The sequence below is a fragment of the Bos indicus x Bos taurus genome, chromosome X (assembly GCF_003369695.1).
Source record: "Bos indicus x Bos taurus breed Angus x Brahman F1 hybrid chromosome X, Bos_hybrid_MaternalHap_v2.0, whole genome shotgun sequence".
Lineage (NCBI taxonomy): Eukaryota > Metazoa > Chordata > Mammalia > Artiodactyla > Bovidae > Bos > Bos indicus x Bos taurus.
The window spans coordinates 142,829,805-142,851,292 of record NC_040105.1 but is presented as its reverse complement, the minus strand read 5'-3'; the positions used below and the strand labels follow the sequence as shown (position 1 = coordinate 142,851,292).

The 21,488-nt window shown below is 45.0% G+C and overlaps 1 protein-coding gene across 1 annotated transcript; it reads left to right on the top strand.

Moving 5' to 3' along the window:
* The first annotated feature begins 4,731 nt into the window (after positions 1–4,731).
* ZCCHC12 (zinc finger CCHC-type containing 12) lies at positions 4,732–8,099 on the top strand. Its single transcript, XM_027534567.1, has 4 exons — positions 4,732–5,106; positions 5,456–5,507; positions 5,682–5,839; positions 6,248–8,099. The coding sequence occupies exon 4, from the start codon at positions 6,358–6,360 to the stop codon at positions 7,564–7,566; it is 1,209 nt and encodes a 402-aa protein (XP_027390368.1). The 5' UTR covers positions 4,732–5,106; positions 5,456–5,507; positions 5,682–5,839; positions 6,248–6,357; the 3' UTR covers positions 7,567–8,099.
* Positions 8,100–21,488: the final 13,389 nt, after the last annotated feature.

Below are 21,488 nucleotides of genomic sequence, written 5' to 3'. Positions count from 1 at the left end.
AAAATATGGTCTACTGGAGAAGCGAATGTCAAACCACTTCAGTATTCTTGCCTTGAGAACCCCATGAACAGTATGAAAAGGCAAAAAGATATGACACTGAAAGAAGAACTCCCCAGTCAGTAGGTGGCCCAATATGCTACTGGAGAAGAGTGGAGAAATAGCTCCAGAAAGAATAAAGAGACGGAGGCAAAGCAAAAACAACAACCTGGTTGTGGATGTGACTGGTGATGGAAGTAAAGTCTGATGCTGTAAGGAACAATATTGCATAGGAACCTGGAATGTTAGGTCCATGAATCAAGGTAAATTGGAAGTGGTCAAACAGGAGATGACAAGAGTGAACATTGACATTTTAGGAATCAGTGAACTAAAATGGATTGGAAAGGGTGAATTTAATTCAGATGACCATTATATCTACTACTGTCAGCAAGAATCCCTTAGAAGAAATGGAGTAGCCCTCATAGTCAACAAAAGAGTCCAAATGCAGTACTTGGGTATAATCTCAAAAACGACAGAATGATTTCTGTTCGTTTCCAAAGCAAGCCATTCAATATCACAGTAATCCAAGTCTATGCCCCAACAACTAATGCCTAAGAAGCTGAATTGACCAGTTCTACAATGACCTACAAGACCTTTTAGAACTAACACACACACACACACAAAGATGTCCTTTTCATCATAGTGGACTAGAATGCAAAAGTAGGAAGTCAAGAGATACCTGGAGTAACATGCAAGTTTGGCCTTGAAGCACAAAATGAAGCAGGGCAAAGGCTAAAAGAGTTTTGCCAAAAGAACGCACAGGTCATAGCAAATGCCCTCTTCCAACAACACAAGAAACGATTCTACATATGGACATCACCAGATGGTCAATACCAAAACCAGATTGATTATATTCTTTGCAGCTGAAGATGGAGAAGCTCTTATATAGTCAGCAAAAACAAGACTGGGAGTTGACTGTGGCTCAGATCATGAACTCCTTATTGCAAAATTCAGACTTAAATTGAAGAAAGTAGGGGAAAACACTAGATCATTTAGGTATGAGCTAAATCAAATCCCTTATGATTATACAGTGCAATGACAAATAGATTCAAGGGATTAGATCTGATAAAGTGCCTGAAGAACTATGGATGGAGGTTCATGACATTATACAGGAGGCAGTAATCAAGACCATCTCCAAGAAAAAGAAATGCAAAAAGGCAATATGGTTGTCTGATGAGGCCTTACTAATAGCTGAGAATAGAAGAGAAGCTAAAGGCAAAGAAGAAAAGGAAAGATATACCCATCTGAATGCAGAGTTCCAAGGAATAGCAAGGGGAGATAAGAAAGCCTTCCTCAGTGATCAGTGCAAAGAAATAGAGGAAAACAATAGAATAGGAAAGACTAGAGATCTCTTCAAGAAAATTAGAAATACCAAGGGAACATTTCATGCAAAGATGGGTACAATAGAGGACAGAAATGGTATAGACCTAACAGAAGCAGAATATACTAAGAAGAGGTGGCAAGAATCCACGGAAGAACTATACAAAACAGATAACCACGATGGTGTGATAACTCACCTAGAACCAGACCTCCTGGAGTGCAAAGTCAAGTGGGCCTTAGGAAGCATCACTGCAAACAAAGCTAGTGGAGGTGATGGAATTCCAGCTGAGCTATTTCAAATCCTAAAAGATGATGCTGTGAAAGTGCTGCACTCAATATGCCAGCAAATTTGGAAGTCAGCAGTGGCCACAGGACTGGAAAAGGTCAGTGTTAATTTCAATCCCAAAGAAAAGCAATGTCAAAGACTGTTTGAACTACTGCACAATTGCATTCATCTCACACACTAGCAAAGTAATGCTCAAAATTCTCCAAGCTAGACTTCAATAGCACATGAACTGAGAACTTCCAGATGTTCAACATGGATTTAGAAAAGGCAGAGAAATCAGAGATCAAATTGCTAACATCTGTTGGATCATGGAAAAAGCAAGAGAGTTTCAGAAAAATATCTACTTCTGCTTTATTGACTATGCCAAAGCCTTTAACTGTGTGGATCACAAGAAACTGTAGAAAATTCTTAAAGAGGTGGGAATACCAGACCACCTTACCTGCCTCCTGAGAAACCTGTATGCAGGTCAAGAAGCAACAGTTAGAACCAGACACGGAACAACAGACTGGTTCCATATTGGAAAGGAGCAAGGCTGTATATTGTCACCCTGCTTATTTAACTTATATTCAGAGTACATCATGTGACATGCCAGGCTGGTTGAAGCACAAGCTGCAATGAAGATTGCCGGGAGAAATATCAATAACTTCAGATATGCAGATGATACCACTCTCATGACAGAAAGCAAGGAGGAACTAAAGAGACCCTTGATGAAAGTTAAAGAGGAGAGTGAAAAAGCTGACTTAAAGTCAACATTCAAAAACGAAGATCAAGGCACCTAGTCCCATCACTTCATGACAAATAGATGGGGAAACAATGGAAATAGAGACAGACTTTATATTCTTGGATTTCAAAATCACTGTAGATGGTGACTGCAGTCATGAAATTAAAAGACACTTGCTCCTTGGGAGAAAAGTCATGACCAACCTAGACAAGTTAATAAAAAGCAGACATTACTTTGTCAACACAGGTCTGTCTAGTCAAAGCTATGGTTTTTCCAGTAGTCATGTATGGATGTGAGAGTTGGACCATAAAGAATGCTGAGCATCAAAGAGTTGATGCTTTTAAACTGTGGCATTGGAGAAGACTCTTGATGGTCCCTTGGACTGCAAGATAAAACCAGTCAATCCTAAAGGAAATCAGTCCTGAATATTCATTGGAAGGACTGATGCTGAAGCTGAAGCTCCAATACTTTGGCCACCTGATGTGAAGAACTGACTCATTGAAAAAGACCCTAATGCTGGGAAAGACTGAAGGCAGGAGGAGAAGGGGATCACAGAGGATGAGATGGTTGGATGGCATCACCGACTGGATGGACATGAGTTTGAGCAAGCTCTGGGAGTTGGTGATGGACAGGGAAACCTGGCGTGCTGCAGTCCATGGAGTTGCAAAGAGTTGGACACGACTGAGTGACTGAACTGAACTGAACAGATCTGAACAGTAAAGACTCTTTGACTTTATAAGATAACATTTGAAGGTTCCAGCGCTTAGGCCTTGATGTATTTGGGTGGACTTCCCTGGTGGCTTAGATGGTAAAGCATCTGCCTACAATGCGGGAGACCCAGGTTCAATTCCTGGGTTGGGAAGATCTCCTGGAGAAGGAAATGGCAACCCACTCCAGTATTCTTGCCTGGAGAATCCCATAGATGGAGGAGCCTGGTGGGCTATAGTCCATGCGGTTGCAAAGAGTCAGACACGACTGAGTGACTTCACTTTCACTTTCACTTTCATTCAGTCTCCTGCTGCTGCTGCTGCTAAGTCGCTTCAGTCATGTCCAACTCTGTGCGACCCCATAGACGGCAGCCCACCAGGCTCCCCCATCCCTGGGATTCTCCAGGCAAGAACACTGGAGTGGGTTGCCATTTCCTTCTCCAATGCATGAAAGTGAAAAGTGAAAGGGAAGTCGCTCAGTCGTGTCCAACTCTTCACAACCCCATGGACTGCAGCCTACCAGGCTCCTCCGTCCATGGGAGTCTCCTGGCAAGAGTACTGGAGTGAGTCGCCATTGCCTTCTCCAACAGAGTCCAAAATCTTTGCAAACAATTTCAGGAAGATCATGGACCCCAGGAAGAATATCTGCTCTGTCGTTGCATGTCAGCATAGGTATGCTGTGAACATATACACTGGAAGTTCAGTTCAGTCGTGTCTGACTCTTTGTGACGCCATGGACTGCAGCATGCCAGGCTTCCCTCTCTTTCACCACCAAACACATGTCCATTGAGTCAGTGATGCCATCCAACCATCTCATCCTCTGTTGTCCCCTTCTCCTCCTGCCTTCTATCTTTCCCAGCATCAGAGTCTTTTCCAGTGATCTGGCTGTTCACATCAGGTGGCCAAAGTATTGGAGCTTCAGCTTCAGCATCAGTCCTTCCAGAGATACATTGGAAGCAGATCTATTATTCACCATCCTCTTGACACCTCCGAATCAAATACAGTGCTTTATTCCCCCCTAAAAAGTAGAAATAGAGATACAGATGTACAGAACAAATGGATGGACACCAAGAGGGGACAGGAGGGGGCATGAACTGGAAGATTGGGATTGACATATATACACTACTATGTATAAAATAGACAACTGATGAGATCCTGCTGTGTAACACAGGGAACTCTGCTCAATACTCTGGTGACGAAGAGGTGACTAACATAGCATCGTATAGCAACTAAACGCCAATTAAAAAAATACAAAACCTCCTAACTCTAGCCCTAGTAAGTCAGAATATCCCACAGGCCAGGCCCAGGAATCTGCATTTGTAACAAGCACCCCAAAATGATTGAGGCAGCCAGCCTTGCCCAAATCTTTTCGTGAGTATTGGTTAAAGAGTCTGAGGGCCCAAGTGCCCTCACTGTTAAATGGACGCAGTACTGCCACCTTCTTCATAGCAAAAAAAAAAAAAGTCTGTGCAAGTTATTTGCACAAAGAAAACGCTAACGCTTTTATTTTCCACTCCCCTAATACAAAGGTGAAGAACTTTTATTGCTTATTTGATTTGGATTCCGCCTCATGTTTAATGCACCTGGCTCCAAGACCCAAAGTTGAGCCGACAGAGAGAGGGAGAAGGGAAGACTCGAGAAAACTCCTCCAGTTCCCACAACCAAGTCGCACTTGACCTCGCGGGGACCTGCTGCTTATCGCCACCCCCCACCGCTGGCGCACATTTGTATCCAGCCCTAGGCTGCGCGGCAAGCCCGCCCCCGCGCCCGGTTGATTGGCCGCGCCCGCCCGCCCGTCACGCTCTTTTGTCTCGGTTAGCTGAGGATAAAAGTTGCCGCGGCTGCCGTGGGAACCGTGCTGTCTCGACTCGGCTACCAGTCTCAGGGCGGCAGTGCAAAGCAGCTTCATCGGGTGGTCCCGGCTAGCTCAGCGGCTGAGGAGGCGCCCATCCTTTTCCCCTGTAGGACCGCGGAGACCGAAGGCGGAGACGCAGCTGTCAACGCCAGAGCGTCCGCTGCCCACCAGCCCAACACAGGTAAAGAAAGGGGGGCAAGATTGCCCCGCGCGGAGAGAGGAGGGGGAAGCCCTACCAGGACTGGCGGCGCCCAGTTTAGGGAATCGAGGGTTGTGCGGCCGGGGAAGGAGCCCTCCCGCGGCCTGGCTGCGCTGAGGGAGGAGGTGGGGTTCCACTGGATGCTGCCGAATGGGTAGGATTTGCCCGGATTGAGAAAGGGGGCGTTTTCAGGGGGAGGTGGCAAGGGGCGCGTTTGGGAGGTGGGAGAATCGCAAACTGCCTTGAAGCCCCTTTGCATCTCCTCATCCCTTCCGGCGGGAGGAATATGTGGGTGTGCGTCTCCAACTCCGATTCTCTTTCTCGGTGGCAGGCCACCAGAACCGAAGCTGAACTTGAATTCCGTGCGGCTGATTACAGAGCTGGTAGGACGACGATTTCCCCGGGGGAAATGGAATGGGGGGGGGCGCCTTCTTTGGCTTGTATTCAGAAGGTGGGAGAAGGAGTTTTCCACCTGGCTACTGCGGAGGCCGCGGGGTGGGGAGGAAGAAGCAGAATGAGGAATGAGGCTGTTTCTGACCCTTCCCCTCCCTTCCAAGCCCTCTGCGGCGGCGCAGTCTTGACGCCCTAAGGTCCTGGATCGGCGACCCCCGGTGGACAGCGATCAGTTGAAGCCCGGAGGCGAGCTTTCCCACGGAAGCCACCGGTTGCAGAAGCTGGAAGTGAAATAAAGGCGCGCACTTGTTCCTGAGCTCCTGTAAGAATCTGAGAAATAGCGGGGCGGGGTGGGGGGTGGACTTTTAGAAGGGGGTGTGGTGAGACCGGAAACCAAGAGGTTAATGAGAGCTTATTTATTCCCACAAATCTGTGACCGCTGTGCTCTATTTTGAGAGCCCACTATCCTCTCCATACACTGTTACACTTAGAAGCAACAGTTGCCGTCCCTCTTGAAGGAACCGAGGGAAGGGATAGAAGTGGCTGTAAAAAGCATCCTGCTAACACGAGACACTGGCTGGCTCCGTGAGGTTGTAATTAATTGCCAGTCTCCTGCAGGATATTTTTAGGGTAGTGGGCAGATATAAAATGTACTGTAGGATATTCAGGAAGGGAGAAAATAACCCCTGCTCCCGTTTTTTGTTTTGTTTCGTTTGTTTCTTTTTTACAGTTCCTACTGAGACAGGAGGACGACAGAACCCTCCAGCACGCCTGCAGATTAGGCTTTTTGTAAAAGCCTGAGAATCTTGTTAACATTTAGAGACCCAGTCATCATCCGTCATGACTAGCATCATTGCACGCATGAGTAACAGCCGGCGGCAGAACACATCCTTGCCACCTTGGGCCCATTCTATGCTAAGGTCTCTGGAAAGGAGTCTCGGTCCTTTAATGGCCATCCTGGCAGAGAAAAACCTGAAGTTGTTCTCAGGGAGGGTGGTGCCAGCCCAGGGGGAAGAAACTTTTGAGAACTGGCTGATCCAAGTCAATGAGGTCTTGCCAGATTGGAATATGTCTGAAGAAGAAAAGCTCAGGCGCTTAATTAAAACCCTGAGGGGCCCTGCGCGGGAGGTGATGCTTTTGCTGCAGGCGGCCAACCCCAACCTCAGCGTGGCAGATTTCTTGCACGCCATGAAACTGGTGTTTGGGGAGTCTGAAAGCAGTGTGACTGCTCATAGTAAATTTTTTAACACCCTGCAGGCGCAAGGGGAGAAAGCCTCCCTTTATGTGATCCGTTTAGAGGTGCAGCTCCAGAATGCTATTCAGGCAGGGATCATAGCTCAGAAAGATGCCAACCAGTCTCGCCTGCACCAGTTCCTTTTAGGGGCTGAGCTGAATGGGGACCTGCGCTTCAGGCTGAAGAATCTTCTCAGGATGTATGCAAATGAGCAGGAGCGTCTCCCCAGTTTCCTGGAGTTAATCAGGATGATAAGGGAGGAAGAGGATTGGGATGACATTTTCATTAAACAGAAGCGGGCCAAGAGATCTGAGTCAGTGGTGGCAAGGGCAACTAGGCCAGTGGCATTTGGGGGCTCCCCACCCATAGTGATTGATAATAAAGACTGTAACGTGATTGAGATAGATGATACCCCTGATGACTCAGATGAGGATGTGATCCTGGTGGGGGAGTCTCAGGACCTTCCACGTTCATTCTCGGATTCTCCTCCCTCCAGACGCAGGGCCAGACCTCAGGATCAAGTGCTAATCATTGATTCCCCCAACAATTCCCAGTTTCCATCTCCTTGCACCAGTGGGGGTTCTGGGTATAAGAATGATGGTCCTGGGAATATGCGTAGAACCAGGAAGCGAAAACACACAATTCGCTGTTCATATTGTGGTGAAGAGGGCCACTCAAAGGAAACCTGTGACAATGAGAGCAACAAGGCCCAGATGTTTGAAAATCTGATCATCACCCTGCAGGAGCTGGCACATACCGAGGAGAGGTCAAGAGAGGCCCCTGTCGAACCCAGCGACCCTTGTGAGCTACAGTGAGGTGCTAGCCCCCAGCTTTAAGTGAACCCTAACCTATATGCAGAGTCCAGCAATGGGAAAAATGGGGGGGAGAGGATGCTTCTAATCACATAAATTAATCCACAAAGCAACTTTCTTTTGGGGTGGAGGATGGAGGGTCTTGAATATTGGTATAGTGGGGGGAGATGGCCTGACATCCATCCTTGCTACTAATCCCCTGCTGCCTAAGGGTCTACCCTCTGCGTGCCCCCCTTTCCTTGATGCTTTTATTCTCTTTGTGAAAGTTATATAATTCATTGTTAAATATTAAAACAATAAAGACAAATGCAAAATGTACAAATTACCCCAAACCCTCCAACCCTTAAATAACCATTGTCAACCCTTTGATGAATGTCCTTCTAGGTAGTTCCCTTTACCTATGTACCCAGATAGATATATGTATAGATAAGAGTGAGCAAATATAAGTGTTGTTCTAAAGTCTGTATTTTTTCAGCAAATAATATATGTTCTGAGCTTCTTTCTAGATCAACAAATAAACAGCAGCAGCTAGCTTACTGTCTGTGTATTATTTTAAGGGGAAGTAAAGGAAAAAGGAATAAGAAAAATACAGTAAAAAGCTATAAAGGGTGGGGTTATACACTGAGGTGGGGTTTTGATTAACTTCACTTTGCAGATGAGGAAAAGGGAAGAAGAAATGGGCTGAAATCTTCCCCAGAGGTAAATGGACAGAGCCCCTTACCACCACTGACCTGTCCCTTAGGTCACAGAGCCAAACTGTGGCACCCACTAGTTGACAACTTAAGGCTTTCTTCTCTAAGGTATCCAGAAGATTCTGACAGCGGGGGAGGCTGGTGCTGAGGTAATAGCCCAAACGGAGGATACCAGGGGTCCATTCCTGATTACTTTGGGGAGGGGCAGCTCTCCCTGCTCTGGGTGGGTTTTTGACATCGCTGTTGCCATGGCTTCACCCCGTCCAGGTTACAATGGGAAATCTCTCCTGTGGGCTGATGCGGCCCCTACCCCACCCCACTCCCCCAGTTAAGGAAGGAGAGAGAAGCTACTGGTGGGAGCCAGCGTCAGGGGGCTCAGCCCCCAGAAGCCCTGAAGTTACATGTTAGAGGTCACTGGCAGCCCAATGACTTCAAGGCAACCCCTCTCAATCCTGCAACTGAGAATATGTGGGGAGGGATGAAAAACAATATAGTTGCCTTTACACATGAAGGAACACGGTGAGCAGGAAGCCTTCCACATTTTAGTGGAGTGGTGGACATTCATGGCCTGGGGAGAAGCAGGGCGGCGGGGGGTGGGGGGTAACACCTTCCCAGGAACCTGCCCTGTCCCTTCTCCTGATCTCATATTGGAGATATCAGAGGGTGGTAAAAGAGGACATGTCTGACCTCAGACCCCGAGGTCCTTACGCTTCTTGTAGATTTATAAATACCTACCTCTGTGAGCAGCATAGGGCCAGGGGCACGGGAGTGGAGAGGACTGCATTTAAGACAGGGGGCAGAGTGAAGGAATGGGCACACCTGAGGACCTGAAGGAGCTGGTGTACAGGAAATCGGTGCTCCTCAGAGCCGAGAGGAGGGAGCCCAGTGGCTGGAGAGAGTGTATGAGGGGCTAGAGAGTAAGAGGAGAGCAAGTGAGGGTCCATCAGGGACACTCACAGGAGACAGACAGTGACAGGAAGGCTAGTCGGAATCACAGATCCCCAGGTTTTGCATACAACTCCAGGTTGAGGGTACCAGCAATGGTTGAGGCACCCAGAGAGAGACAGTGGGGTTCCCATTGTGTTAGCAATTGAGGGAGGAAGGAGAGGGAGACACCAGGTGCTGTAAGAAGCCAGTGCAGCCTTTCCTGGGCTGTCACACCTCTGGAACCTGCTTAGAAAGAACACCCCACCCCCCACCCCCAGGCACATTCTCCATCGGTGGAGAGGGTACAGGCTCAGCCTCCCTTGTTCTGCCATCACCCCTCCCCCAGACTCCAGCATCCCAGGTTTGGCTTAAGCCTCAGCCTCCTTAACCCTCCTGACCAGAGGGAGACTGGGAGGGCCTCTCTGCTTTGGACCCTTTAGCTGAGAACTGGCCTGGAGTGCAGACTCCAGAGGCCTTCTCCTTGCATCCATCCCCAGCACCTATGAGACCCTGATAGCCACCACCATCTCTCCAGAGCCGAAGGGGACCCCCCTCCCTCACCTCCAGGCAAGAGGCAGCTCCACTCAGGCCCCCAAAGCCACATGGACCCCCAACATTTCCCAGATCATATAGAGTTGGAAAAATCCCTGATGCTTGGAAAGATTGAGGGCAGAAGGAGAAGAGGGTGTCAGAGGATGAGATGGCTGGATGGCATCACCAATGCAATGGACATGAACTTGGGCAAACTCTGGGAGATGGTGAGGGACAGGGAGGCCTGGCGTGCTGCAGTCCAGGAGGTTGCAGAGTTGGACACGACTGGGCAACTGAACAACAACAATAACATAGAATTTAGCCCTTAATTCTTCTCTACCTCTCCATCTCTGCTCTTTTCATAATTTTACTTTATAAACACTTGTTGAATATCTGCCCAAAGACACACTCTATGTTGCCATGTGTCTCTAGTACCCAGTAGAAGACAGAGCTGAAATAAGACAAAAATAAATCCTGCCCACTTCACTAACCTCCTTTTCACTGGAGTTAGCTTGGGAGTTCAGTTAGACCACTGCTTTAAAAATATGTTCTGTGATTCACCCCGGTTTTCTTCCCTCTTTCATCCTCTTCTCTGGTGTATGAATTTGAGACTGTCTAGGTTTTTATTTCACCAACCTGATGTCATCTGACATTTTTCTGTTTCACTTTGTGTGACACTGGCTTTTCCTTTACTTGAGAAATACATATTCTCCCTAATTAGGAGACATGGCCCCAATACCTGGGCATTCAGATCAGACTAATGGGGTTAGCCGAAAAAAGCCTTCATTTCAAACTCTAGGCTTCTTTCTTCCTTTCTGCCTTCATTCTCATTGGAAAATCACTCTTTTGTCTTGTCAGAAGAAACCGGCCTTCTAGTGCCTTTCTGCATTAAGGATCCCTCCTTCCTGGCGTTCTTTTCCCTTGGTTTCCATGATGCCCCTCTCTCATGGTTCCCCCCTTCCCTGACCTGTTTGGTGCCCAGTTCTCAGTTTACTTTGCTGAATCTTCTTCCTTTTCCTGATCTTTCCATGCTGCTGCTGCTGCTGCTAATTCGCTTCAGTCATGTCCGACTCTGTGCAACCCCATGAACAACAGCCCACCAGGCTCCTCTCTCCACAGAATTCTCTAGGCAAGAGTACTGGAGTGGATTGTCATTTCCTTCTTCATACTAGTAATCAAAATCAAAATCATTACAATTGTTATTTAAGAGCTTATTGCATGCCTGTACCAAGTCCTTTATCAGCAGTCCCCAGCCTTTTTAGAACCAGGGACCAGTTTCATGGAAGATAATTTTCCTATGGTGGAGGGGAATGGCTGGTTTGGGGATGATTCAAGTATATTACATTTATTGTGCACTTTGTTTCAATTATGTTTATATCAGCTCCACCTCAGATCATCAGGCATTAGATCCCAGAGGTTTGGGACGCCTACTTTAAATGCATGAGCTCCTTTAGCCCTCACATCAATTTCATAAAATAGGTATTACTATTAGCACATGTTTCAGAGGAGGAAAGGGCTTCCCAGGTGGCTCAGCAGTAAACAATCCGTCTGCAATGCAGGAGACACAGGTTCCATCCCTGGGTTAGGAAGATCCCCTAGAGAAGGAAATGGCAACAATATTCTTGCCTGGGAAATCCCATGCACAGAGGAGCATGGCTGGCTACAGTCCATGGGGTCCCAAAGAGTTGGATACAACTTAGCGACTAAACAACAACAACAACAGATAAGGAAACACACTGCAAAGTTAAATAAACTTGCCTAGGGGTATGCAGCTAGTTAGTGGTGGAGCCAGAGGTCACACTCTAGGGTGGGAAGCCTACACTTCTTACATATTTTAGCTCTCCTGTGTCCACAGCACCCTACAATGTAGGTGCTGCTGAAGCTGCCTGTGGGAAACTGAAGTTTCTAAATTCAGGATGATAAGACCTGCCTTCCCCAGGTGCTTGGTGTCTGAGTGATTAGCATCAGGCTTTCAAAAATGGTAACTATTACTCCATTAGAATGCATGATTCTGCTACAGAAGGAAGGATGGGGGAAAGTAAATGCTGTCTTTGCTAAGCAGACAGTGCTTATTCAGTGATAATCTGACACTGTGACAGTTGGGCTCCAGGAGCTGTGCCGAGCCTGGCCGCTGGCAGGCACAGGAGTGAAATCAGAAATGCCCGAGTGTTTAGTGGGCTTCCCTGGTGGCTCAGTGGTAAAGAATCTGCCTGCCAATGCAAGAGATGTGGATTAATTAGATCCCCGGGTTGGGAATATCCCCTGGAGGAGGAAATGGGAACCCGCTCCAGTATTCTTGCCTGGAAAATCTCATGGACAGAGGAGCCTGGCGGGCTATAGTCCATGGGGTTGCAAAAGAGTTGGACATGGCTGAATGACTAAACAACCACAACAGCCACAACAAATATATATATATATATATACACACAATACACATATACATGTGTATATATATACATATTAATATATACATACACAGTGGGATATTAGCCATAAAAAGAATGAAATATTGCCATTTGAAGCAACATGGATGCAGCTAGAGATTATCATACTAAATGAAGTAGTAAGTCAGAAATAGAAAGACAAACACCATATGACAGGGGTCCCCAACCTCTGGGCTGTGGACTGGTACCTCTTGCCAGATCAGTGGCAGCATTAGATTAGAAATGAAGTGCACAAGAAATGTAATGCACTTGAATCACCCTGAAACCATCCTTGCACCCTAGTCTGTGGGAAAATTGTGTTCCATGAAATCAGTCCCCGGTGTCAAAAAGGTTGGGGACTGCTGCCATATGATATTACTTATATGTGGAATCTAAAATATAATATGGGCTTCTAGTATTCTCACCTGAAGAATCCCATGGACAGAGGAGCCTGGTGGGGTACAGTCCATGGGGTCACAAAGAGTTGGACATGACTGAGCGACTAAGCACAGCACAGCACAGGGATCTTGACGGGCTTCCCAGGTGGCGCTAGTGGTAAAGAATCTGTCTGCCAATGCAGAAGATGTGGGAGATGCAGGTTGGATCCCCGAGTCCAGAAGATCCCCTGGAGGAGGACATGGTAACCCACTCCAGTATTCTTGCCTGGAGAATCCCATGGACAGAGGAGCCTGGCGGGCTACAGTCATGGGGTTGCAAAGAATCGGACATGACTGAGTGACTAAGCACCCACACACACAAAATATAACACAAATGAACCTATCTATGAAACAGAAAGAGATTCATGGACACAGAGAACAGACTGGTGGTTGCCAATGGGGAGGGAGGTGGGGGAAGGATGGAGTAGGAGGTTGAGGTTAGCAGATGGAAGCAGATTGCACATTCTATCATGTGTGGAATGAACAAACAAAGTCCTCGTTATACCACAGGGAACTATATTCAGTATCCTATGATAAAGCATAATGGAAATGAATACATAAAAAAGAAATATATAACTGAATCACTTGGCTGTACAGCAGAAATTAACACATTATGAATCAATAATAAATAAATAAAACTGCATGCCTGGACCAGCATTCTCATTCTGTTTTCCCTCCTCTGTTTGCCCATCACATGCCTCTTTTCTAGCACAACACATAAACTACTGATTTATTATATTATTTGTTTATTCCTGTCTATCCCCCACTAGACTGTAAACATTTTAGTCTGCTTAGTTCACTGTGGTATCCCCAGCTCCTAGAACACTACCTGGAACATAAGCTGGATCTCAATAAATGTTAGTGAATGGAACGAACCAAGTGCTTGGCACACAGTAGGTACACAGAGAATGGCAGCCTTTATTATTGCTACGCTCCCAGAAGAAACGTTATTGGAGGGGAGTCAGTCAAGGAAACAACAGTGTATACTGCTGAACCGCCATCCATCGAGTTGATGAGATCAGGAACCTGGGAGACATTCTAAATCAACTGCTTGCTTCTTCTCTCCCACTCACTCTCTGTGACTTGTTAGTTGGACCATTCACTCCTAGCAAGGCAGAAAGAGAGAGATGGGTTTCTTTGTAGCTTCATCCATATCACATCAACAGATCTTAGGTTTAGGTGTTTCAAACTCCCAATTTCATGTGCACTTGTAAGTATTAAAAGACAACTGCCCTGGATGTTTTGGGTACTCTTTGCTATTTCCCTTTTACTAAAGGATAAGTAAAAAGAATAATTACGTGGTGCAGTCACTATGGAGAGCAGTATGGAGGTTCATTAAAAAATTAAAAATAGAGCTTACCATGTGACCCAGCAATCCCACTCCTGGGCCTATATCCAGAAAAGAGGAAAACTCTCATTTAAAAAGATGCATGCACCCCAGTGTTCATAGCAGCACTGTTTATAATAGTCAAGACATGGGAACAAGCCAAGAGCCCATCAAAAGATGACAGGTTTAAGAAGATGTGGTATTATACATACAATGGAATATTACTCAGCCATTAAAAGTGAAATAATGCCGTTTGCAGCAACATGGATGGACCCAGAGATTATCGTACTAAGTGAAGTAAGTCAGACAAAGACAAATACTATGATATCACATGATATCACTCCTTTGTGGAATCTGAGAAATTGTACAATGAGCTTATTTACAAAACAGAAACAGATTCATAGACATAGGAAATGAACTGATAGTTACCAAAGGGGAAAGGGGGGAGGAATAAATTAGGAGTATGGGATAACAGATACAAACTACTATACATAAAACAGTTAAGCAACAAGGGTTTACTGTGTAACACAAGGAACTATATTCAATAACTTGCAATAACCTATAATGGAAAAGAAACTGAGTCATTTTGCTCTACACTTGAAATTAACACAGTATTGTAAATCAACTATACTTCAATAAAAATACGTAAGACTTATGTGTGTAATAAATAGCCTAAGATGTAAAAAAAGAGTAATAATGAATATTATTTTCATTTGCTATGTGTTGAACATGTCAGTAATATAGTAAGAATCATTAACCCCATTTTAGAGGAGTTAAATGGGTCTCAGTAAGAGAGAGCAAGAGGATTAAGGTGCTATATGCCCGTAAACACAGAGTAAGTCGGGTACCAAAGCCTGTGAACTTTCCATTATATATTTGAAGTAAAAGTGTCAACATTAATGAGAAAACCTGTATCACAGTAGAAGATCAGTTATTGGGGCAGGGGTAACAGACAGATATGAACATCTGATCAATTTCCTGTTCATCAAGTACAGGTTAAAGCTGTTTGAAAATCTGTAAGTGAAAGAACTTAAATTTTACTAGAGGGAACATGATGGAAGTTGATTTTTTTTTTTTTTTGGAAGTTGATTTTAAATATCCTGAATGGACCAAGATTAATTTAGCTCAGGGAAACATAATTGAAAATAGAATCTCTTTAGAATCGCTGATCTCTGAAGCTCAAGAAATTGACACACAAACTTTTTCCTTCTTTGTCTGCCAGAATGTTTGGTAAAACTATTTTATTCACGAAATGATTTTAGAGTTGTTATAAAAGTAGGATATTTAGAATACCATAATATTATATAAAAATTTTATATGGTTAATATTTTAAAAGGCATCAAAGTATACAGAAAGAATAAAAAGCCATAGGTAAGTACTGAACATTTGGCATATTTCTTTTAAATCTTTTTTCTGACTTTGAGAGTGTGAGTGTAGATATATGTACAATTTATTGAGTAAAATTTGTTATTTTTCTATTAATAAGTACAATAACTTCAAAAGCACAAAATAAAGATTGGTAAAAGAGAAGTAAGGGGGTGGTAACATCTGAGCAAATATAAAAACATACCAAGAAAACCTACAAGAAGTAAACTGTTACTGGCTGACAAATAATGATCATTAACTGTAGTAAGTATGATTATTTTCACAGACAAAGCAAAAGAATTGGTGGGAACATTTCTGAAAATAATGAGGGACATTAATGTAAAATCTGAAAGGGTTAGGAAAGGAAAATTATAAGAAGAACTTTTTTATTTTTAGAGGATACGAGTGAAAGGGCAGAACTCAAGTTAAGCTAGAAGATAGTGAGTGAGCTTGGTAGCTGTAGAGAGGAAGACATGATTATAAATTCACCCAGGCCCCAGCCACATCACAGACTGACCTCACAATTAGAATGCAGGGATCCTCTGCCCTGAGTAAAGTAGCTAATTAGAATAAAACAAGAGTGATGAGAACCATGGCAGGGGGAGCCAGGGGACAGAACACAGAGAAGGGCCCTATAATCCAGGGGGTCAGAAATATCTTCTCACAGGGTGTCAAGTGTAGGCCATAGGACTAGTATCCTCAGCAACTGGGAGATCAAAGGGATCAGATCTAACCAGTGTGAAACCTACCTACCTTACCATTGTGGTCAGAGAGCCCCAAGCAGGCAGTCCAAGAGGACAGAGGAGCACACTGTTTCCAAGTTGAAGTTCTTGAGCTGTTGTGCTGAGGTCTCAGCTGCATTGGATGTCAGTGGGGACTTCAAAACCATCAAGTGCCAACTCTCCAAATATCTCCAACACACCTGTTGATATGACAAAGTTGAATTTATCACTTACCTCTGTAAGCAAGAACCCCCACCTCACAAAGCTTTGCTAGTGTTTTAGGGAGGAAGGAAGTTCCAGTGGATTGAGAAATGAAAGCATGGTTTATGGTTGAGGGTCTTTTAATCTGGGACTTGATTAAGATTGGAGTAGGGACCTTGATCAGAGAAGGCAATGGCACCCCACTCCAGTACTCTTGCCTGGAAAATCCCGTGGACGGAGGAGCCTGTTAGGCTGCAATCCATGGGGTCGCGAAGAGTCAGACACGACTGAATGACTTCCCTTTCAGTTTTCAGTTTCATGCATTGGAGAAGGAAATGGCAACCCACTCCAGTGTTCTTGCCTGGAGAATCCCAGGGACGGGGGAGCCTGGTGGGCTGCCGTCTATGGGGTTGCACAGAGTCGGACATGACTGAAGTGACTTAGCAGCAGCAGCAGGGACCTTGATGGACTTCCCAGGTAGAGCTAGTGGTAAAGAACCTGCCTGCCAATGCAAGAGACATAAGAGAAGTGAGTTTGATCCCAGGGTTGGGAAGATCCCCTGCAGGATGGCATGGCAACCCACTCCAGTATTCTTGCCTGAAGAATTCTATGGGCAGAGGAGCATGGCAGGCTAAAGTCCATAGGCTCGCAAAGAGTCAGGCATGACTGAAGTAACTTAGCACACACAGCATAGATCATGAAACCAAAAGCCTGGGATTGGTGGAAGCTGCAAGGGGAGGATTTTGAGGAGGGAGACTTAAAGAATTTCAGAGTGTAAACTGTTGATGCGTTCCACAGAAAAGTTTATGGATCTTTGGGGAGGATGCTGTAGTGAAGAAACCATTTGCCTGGACAGAGGAGTCCTGGAAAAGTCAGTCAGTCAATTCAGTCTCTCAGTCATGTCCAACTCTTTGCGACCCCATAGATTGCAGCACACCAGGCTTCCTTGTCCATCACCAACTCCAGAAGCTTGCTCAAACTCATGTCCATCGGGTCGGTGATGCCATTCAACCATCTCATCCTCTGTCGTCCCCTTCTCCTCCTCCCGTCAATCTTTCCCAGCATCAGGGGCTTTTCCAATCAGTCAGTTCTTTGCATCACGTGGCCAAAGTACTGGAGCTTCAGCTTCAGCATCGGTCCTTCCAATGAATATTCAGGACAGATTTCCTTTAGGATTGACTGGTTTGCCCTCCTTGCAGGCCAAGGGACTCTCAAGAATCTTCTTCAACACCACAGTTTAAAAGCATCAATTCTTCGGCGCTCAGCTTTCTTTATAGTTCAACTCTCACACCCATCCGTGACTACTGGAAAAACCATAGCTTTGACTAGACGGACCTTTGTCAGCAAACTAATGTCTCTGCTTTTTAATATGCTGTCTTGGTTGTTCATAGCTTTCCTTCCAAGGAGCAAGCATCTTTTAATTTCATGGCTGCAGTCACCATCTGCAGTGATTTTGGAGCCACCCAAAAATAAAGTCTGTCACTGTTTCCATTGTTTCTATTTGCCATGAAATGATGGGACCCAATGCCATGATCTCCATTTTTGAATGTGGAGTTTTAAGCCAGCTTTTCCATTCTCCTCTTTCACTTTCATCAAGAGGCTCTTTAGTTCCTCTTCACTGTCTGCCATAAGGGTAGTGTCCTCTGCATATCTGAGGTTATTGATAATTCTCCTGGCAATCGTGATTCCAGCTTGTGCTTCATCCAGCCTGGCATGTCTCATGATCTACTCTGCATATAAGTTAAATAACAGGGTGACAGTATACAGCGTTAAGGTCTTCTTGTCCCAATTTGGAACCAGTCCATTGTTCCACGTTCAGATCTAACTGTTGCTTATTGACGTGCATACAGATTTCTCAGGAGGCAGGTGAAGTGGTCTGGTATTCCCATTTCTTGAAGAATTTTCCACAGTTTGTTGTGAATCACACAGTCAAAGATTTTGGCACAGTCAATGAAACAGAAGTAGATGTCTTTCTGGACTTCTCTAGCTTTTTCGATGATCCAACGGATGTTGGCAATTTGATCTCTGGTTCCTCCGCCTTTTCGAAATCCAGCTTGAACATCTGGAATTTCTCAGTTCGTGTACTGTTGAAGCCTAGCTTGGAAAATTTTGAGCATTACTTTGCTAGCATGTGAGATGAGTGCAATTGTGTGGTAGTTTGAGCATTCTTGGGCATTGTCTTTTGGGGGGATTGGAATGAAAATGGACCTTTTCCAGTCCTGTGGCTACTGCTGAGTTTTCCAAATTTGCTGGCATATTGAGTGCAGCACTTTCACAGCATCATCTTTCAGGATTTGAAATAGCTCAGCTGGAATTCCATCCCCTCCACTAGCTTTGTTCATAGTGACGCTTCCTAAGGCACACTTGACTTCGCACTCAGGGATGGTGGGTTCTAGGTGAGTGATCACACCATCGTGATTACCTGGGTCGTGAAGATCTTTTTTGTACAGTTCTTCTGTGTATTCTTGCGACCTCTTCTTAATATCTTCTGCTTCTGTTAGGTCCATACCATTTCTGTCCTTTATCGAGCCCATCTTTGCATGAAATGTTCCCTTGGTATCTCTAATTTTCTTGAAGAGATCTCTAGTCTTTCCCCTTCTATTGTTTTCCTCTATTTCTTTGCATTGATCACTGAGGAAGGCTTTCTTATCTCTTTTTGCTATTCTTTGGAACTCTGCATTCAGATGGATATATCTTTCCTTTTCTCCTTTGTCTTTTGCTTCTCTTCTTTTCTCAGCTATTTGTAAGGCCTCCTCAGACAACCATTTTGCTTTTTGCATTTCTTTTTCTTGGGGATCATTTTGCTCACAGGCTCCAGTACAATGTTACGAACCCCTGTTCATAGTTCTTTAGGTACATTATCATCTGATTCCTTGAATCTATTTGTCACTTCCACTGTATAATCATAAGGGATTTGATTTAGGTCATACCTGAATGTTCTAGTGTTTTTCCCTACTTTCTTCAATTTCAGTCTGAATTTTGCAATAAGGAGTTCATGATCTGAGCCACAGTCAGCTCCCCATCTTATTTTTGCTGATTATATTTTCAGCTGCAAAGAATATAATCAATCTGATTTCGGTATTGACTGTCTGGTGATGTCCATGTGTAGAGTCGCTTCTTGTGTTGTTGGAAGAGAATATTTGCTATGACCAGTGTGTTCTTTTTGAAAAACTGTTAGCCTTTGTCCTGTTTCATTTTGTATTCCAAGGCCAAACTTGCTTCTTACTCTAGGTATTTCTTTTTTTTTTTTAATTTATTTTAATTTTTAACTTTACAGTATTGTATTGGTTTTGCCATATATCAGGATGGGAAACTCTAGGTATTTCTTGAATTCCTGCTTTTGCATTCCAGTCCCCTATGATGAAAAGGACATCTTTTTTTTTTTTTTTTTTTTGGTGTTCTAGAAGATCTTGTAGGTCATTGCAGAACCATTCAATTCAGCTTTTTGGGGCATTAGGTGTTGGGGCATAGACTTGGATTATTGTGATATTGAATGGTTTGCCTTGGAAACGAACAGAGATCATTTTGTCGTTTTTGAGATTATACCCAAGTACTGCATTTTGGACTCTTTTGTTGACTATGAGGGCTACTCCATTTCTTCTAAGGGATTCTTGCTGACAGTAGTAGATATAATGGTCATCTGAATCAAATTCGCCCATTCCAGTCCATTTTAGTTCACTAATTCCTAAAATGTCAAGGTCACTCTTGCCATCTTCTGTTTGACCACTTCCAATTTTCTTTGATTCCTGGACCCAACATTCCAGGTTCCTACGCAATATTGTTCTTTACAGCTGGGCGTTGTTTTCCCTTTGGTTCAGCCTGTTCATTCTTTCTGGAGCTATTTCTCCACTCTTCTCCAGTAGCATATTGGGTACCTACTGACCTGGGGAGTTCATCTTTCAGTGTCATATCTTTTTGCCTTTTCATACTGTTCATGGGGTTCTCAAGGCAAGAGTACTGAAGTGGTTTGCCATTCCCTTCTCCAGTGGACCACATTTTGTCAGAACTCTCCACCTGTGACCCATCCATCTTGGTTGACCCTACACGGCATGGCTCATAGTTTCATTGTGTTAGACAAGGCTGTGATCTATGTGATCAGTTTGGTTAGTTTTCTGTGACTGTGGTTTTCATTCTCTCTGCCCTCTGGTGTATAAGGCTAGGAGGCTTGTGGAAGCTTCCTGATGGGAGGAACTTCCTGGAAAGGTAATGTCAGTGAAGACAGTGGACTAACAAAGTCACATTTATGTAGCTAATTCCCTGGTGGTTCAGACGGTAAAGCATCTGCCTGCAATGTGGGAGACCTGGGTTCGATTCCTGGGTCGGGAAGATCCCCTGGAGAAGGAAATGGCAATCCACTCCAGCACTCTTACCTGGAAAATCCCATAGACAGAGCAGCCTGATAGGCTACAGTCCATGGGGTCGCAAAGAGTCGGACACCACTGACTGACATCACTTTCACTTAGTTTCTTAGTGTCCAGGCTGAGTGTGGGGATGGACTGTTTTAATTCTCATACACAAAACATTTTACAAATAATTGACCTTAGGTATGCGTTTATTTTGTAGTGTCATGATCCTTCTGTTCCCCTGAACCCCGGGGAATGACACCTACTCTTCTTACTAGGTGTTTGCTAAGCCCTGAGATACTAATTAAATACCTAGCTTTAACAGTTTGCTAAGCCGTTTAGGTGGATTATTTATTTAATTCTCACAAACACCTTGTGAAGTTGGCACTAATTCATTTTTTCAGAACATCAGGAAAACACAACTTCAACAAAGCTGCCTTATTCTATTCGTTTCCCCCCCCCCCCTGAAGGGATCCAGGTTCAAGATTATTTGGCCATTCTGTCCTCTTTGAGGAAGTGATGGAGGCAGCCTCCATCTGCTCCACTTTGGATCTGGGTCACCCCTCCTTGGGATTCCTGGTGGCCCAGATGGTAAAGAATCCGCCTGCAGTGCGGCAGATCTGGGTTTGATCCCTGGGTTGGGAAGATCCCCTGGAGGAGGGCATGGCAACCCACTCCAGTATTCTAGCCATGGGGAGAATCCCCATAAACAGAGGAGCCTGGCAGGCTACAGTCCATGGGGTGGCAAAGAGGTGGACACGACTGAGTAACTAAGCAACAGCAGCACCATCAGCTTCCTTCGACATAGCGGCTTCACCCTGGGGTCGGTGACCCCTCTCATTGCAGAGGTCCCCGCCTCGGATTTGGCTGCTCGGCAGACCGGAAGCCACCCCACCCCCTCCCGCGCATGCTCCGACCATCAGGTGCCCGCCGCGCCGGTTTTTCTGGTTTCCGGCT

Bases quoted from the DNA above. Each gene is read 5' to 3' on its own strand.
- ZCCHC12 (XM_027534567.1), top strand. From the start codon at position 6,358: ATGACTAGCATCATTGCACGCATGAGTAACAGCCGGCGGCAGAACACA.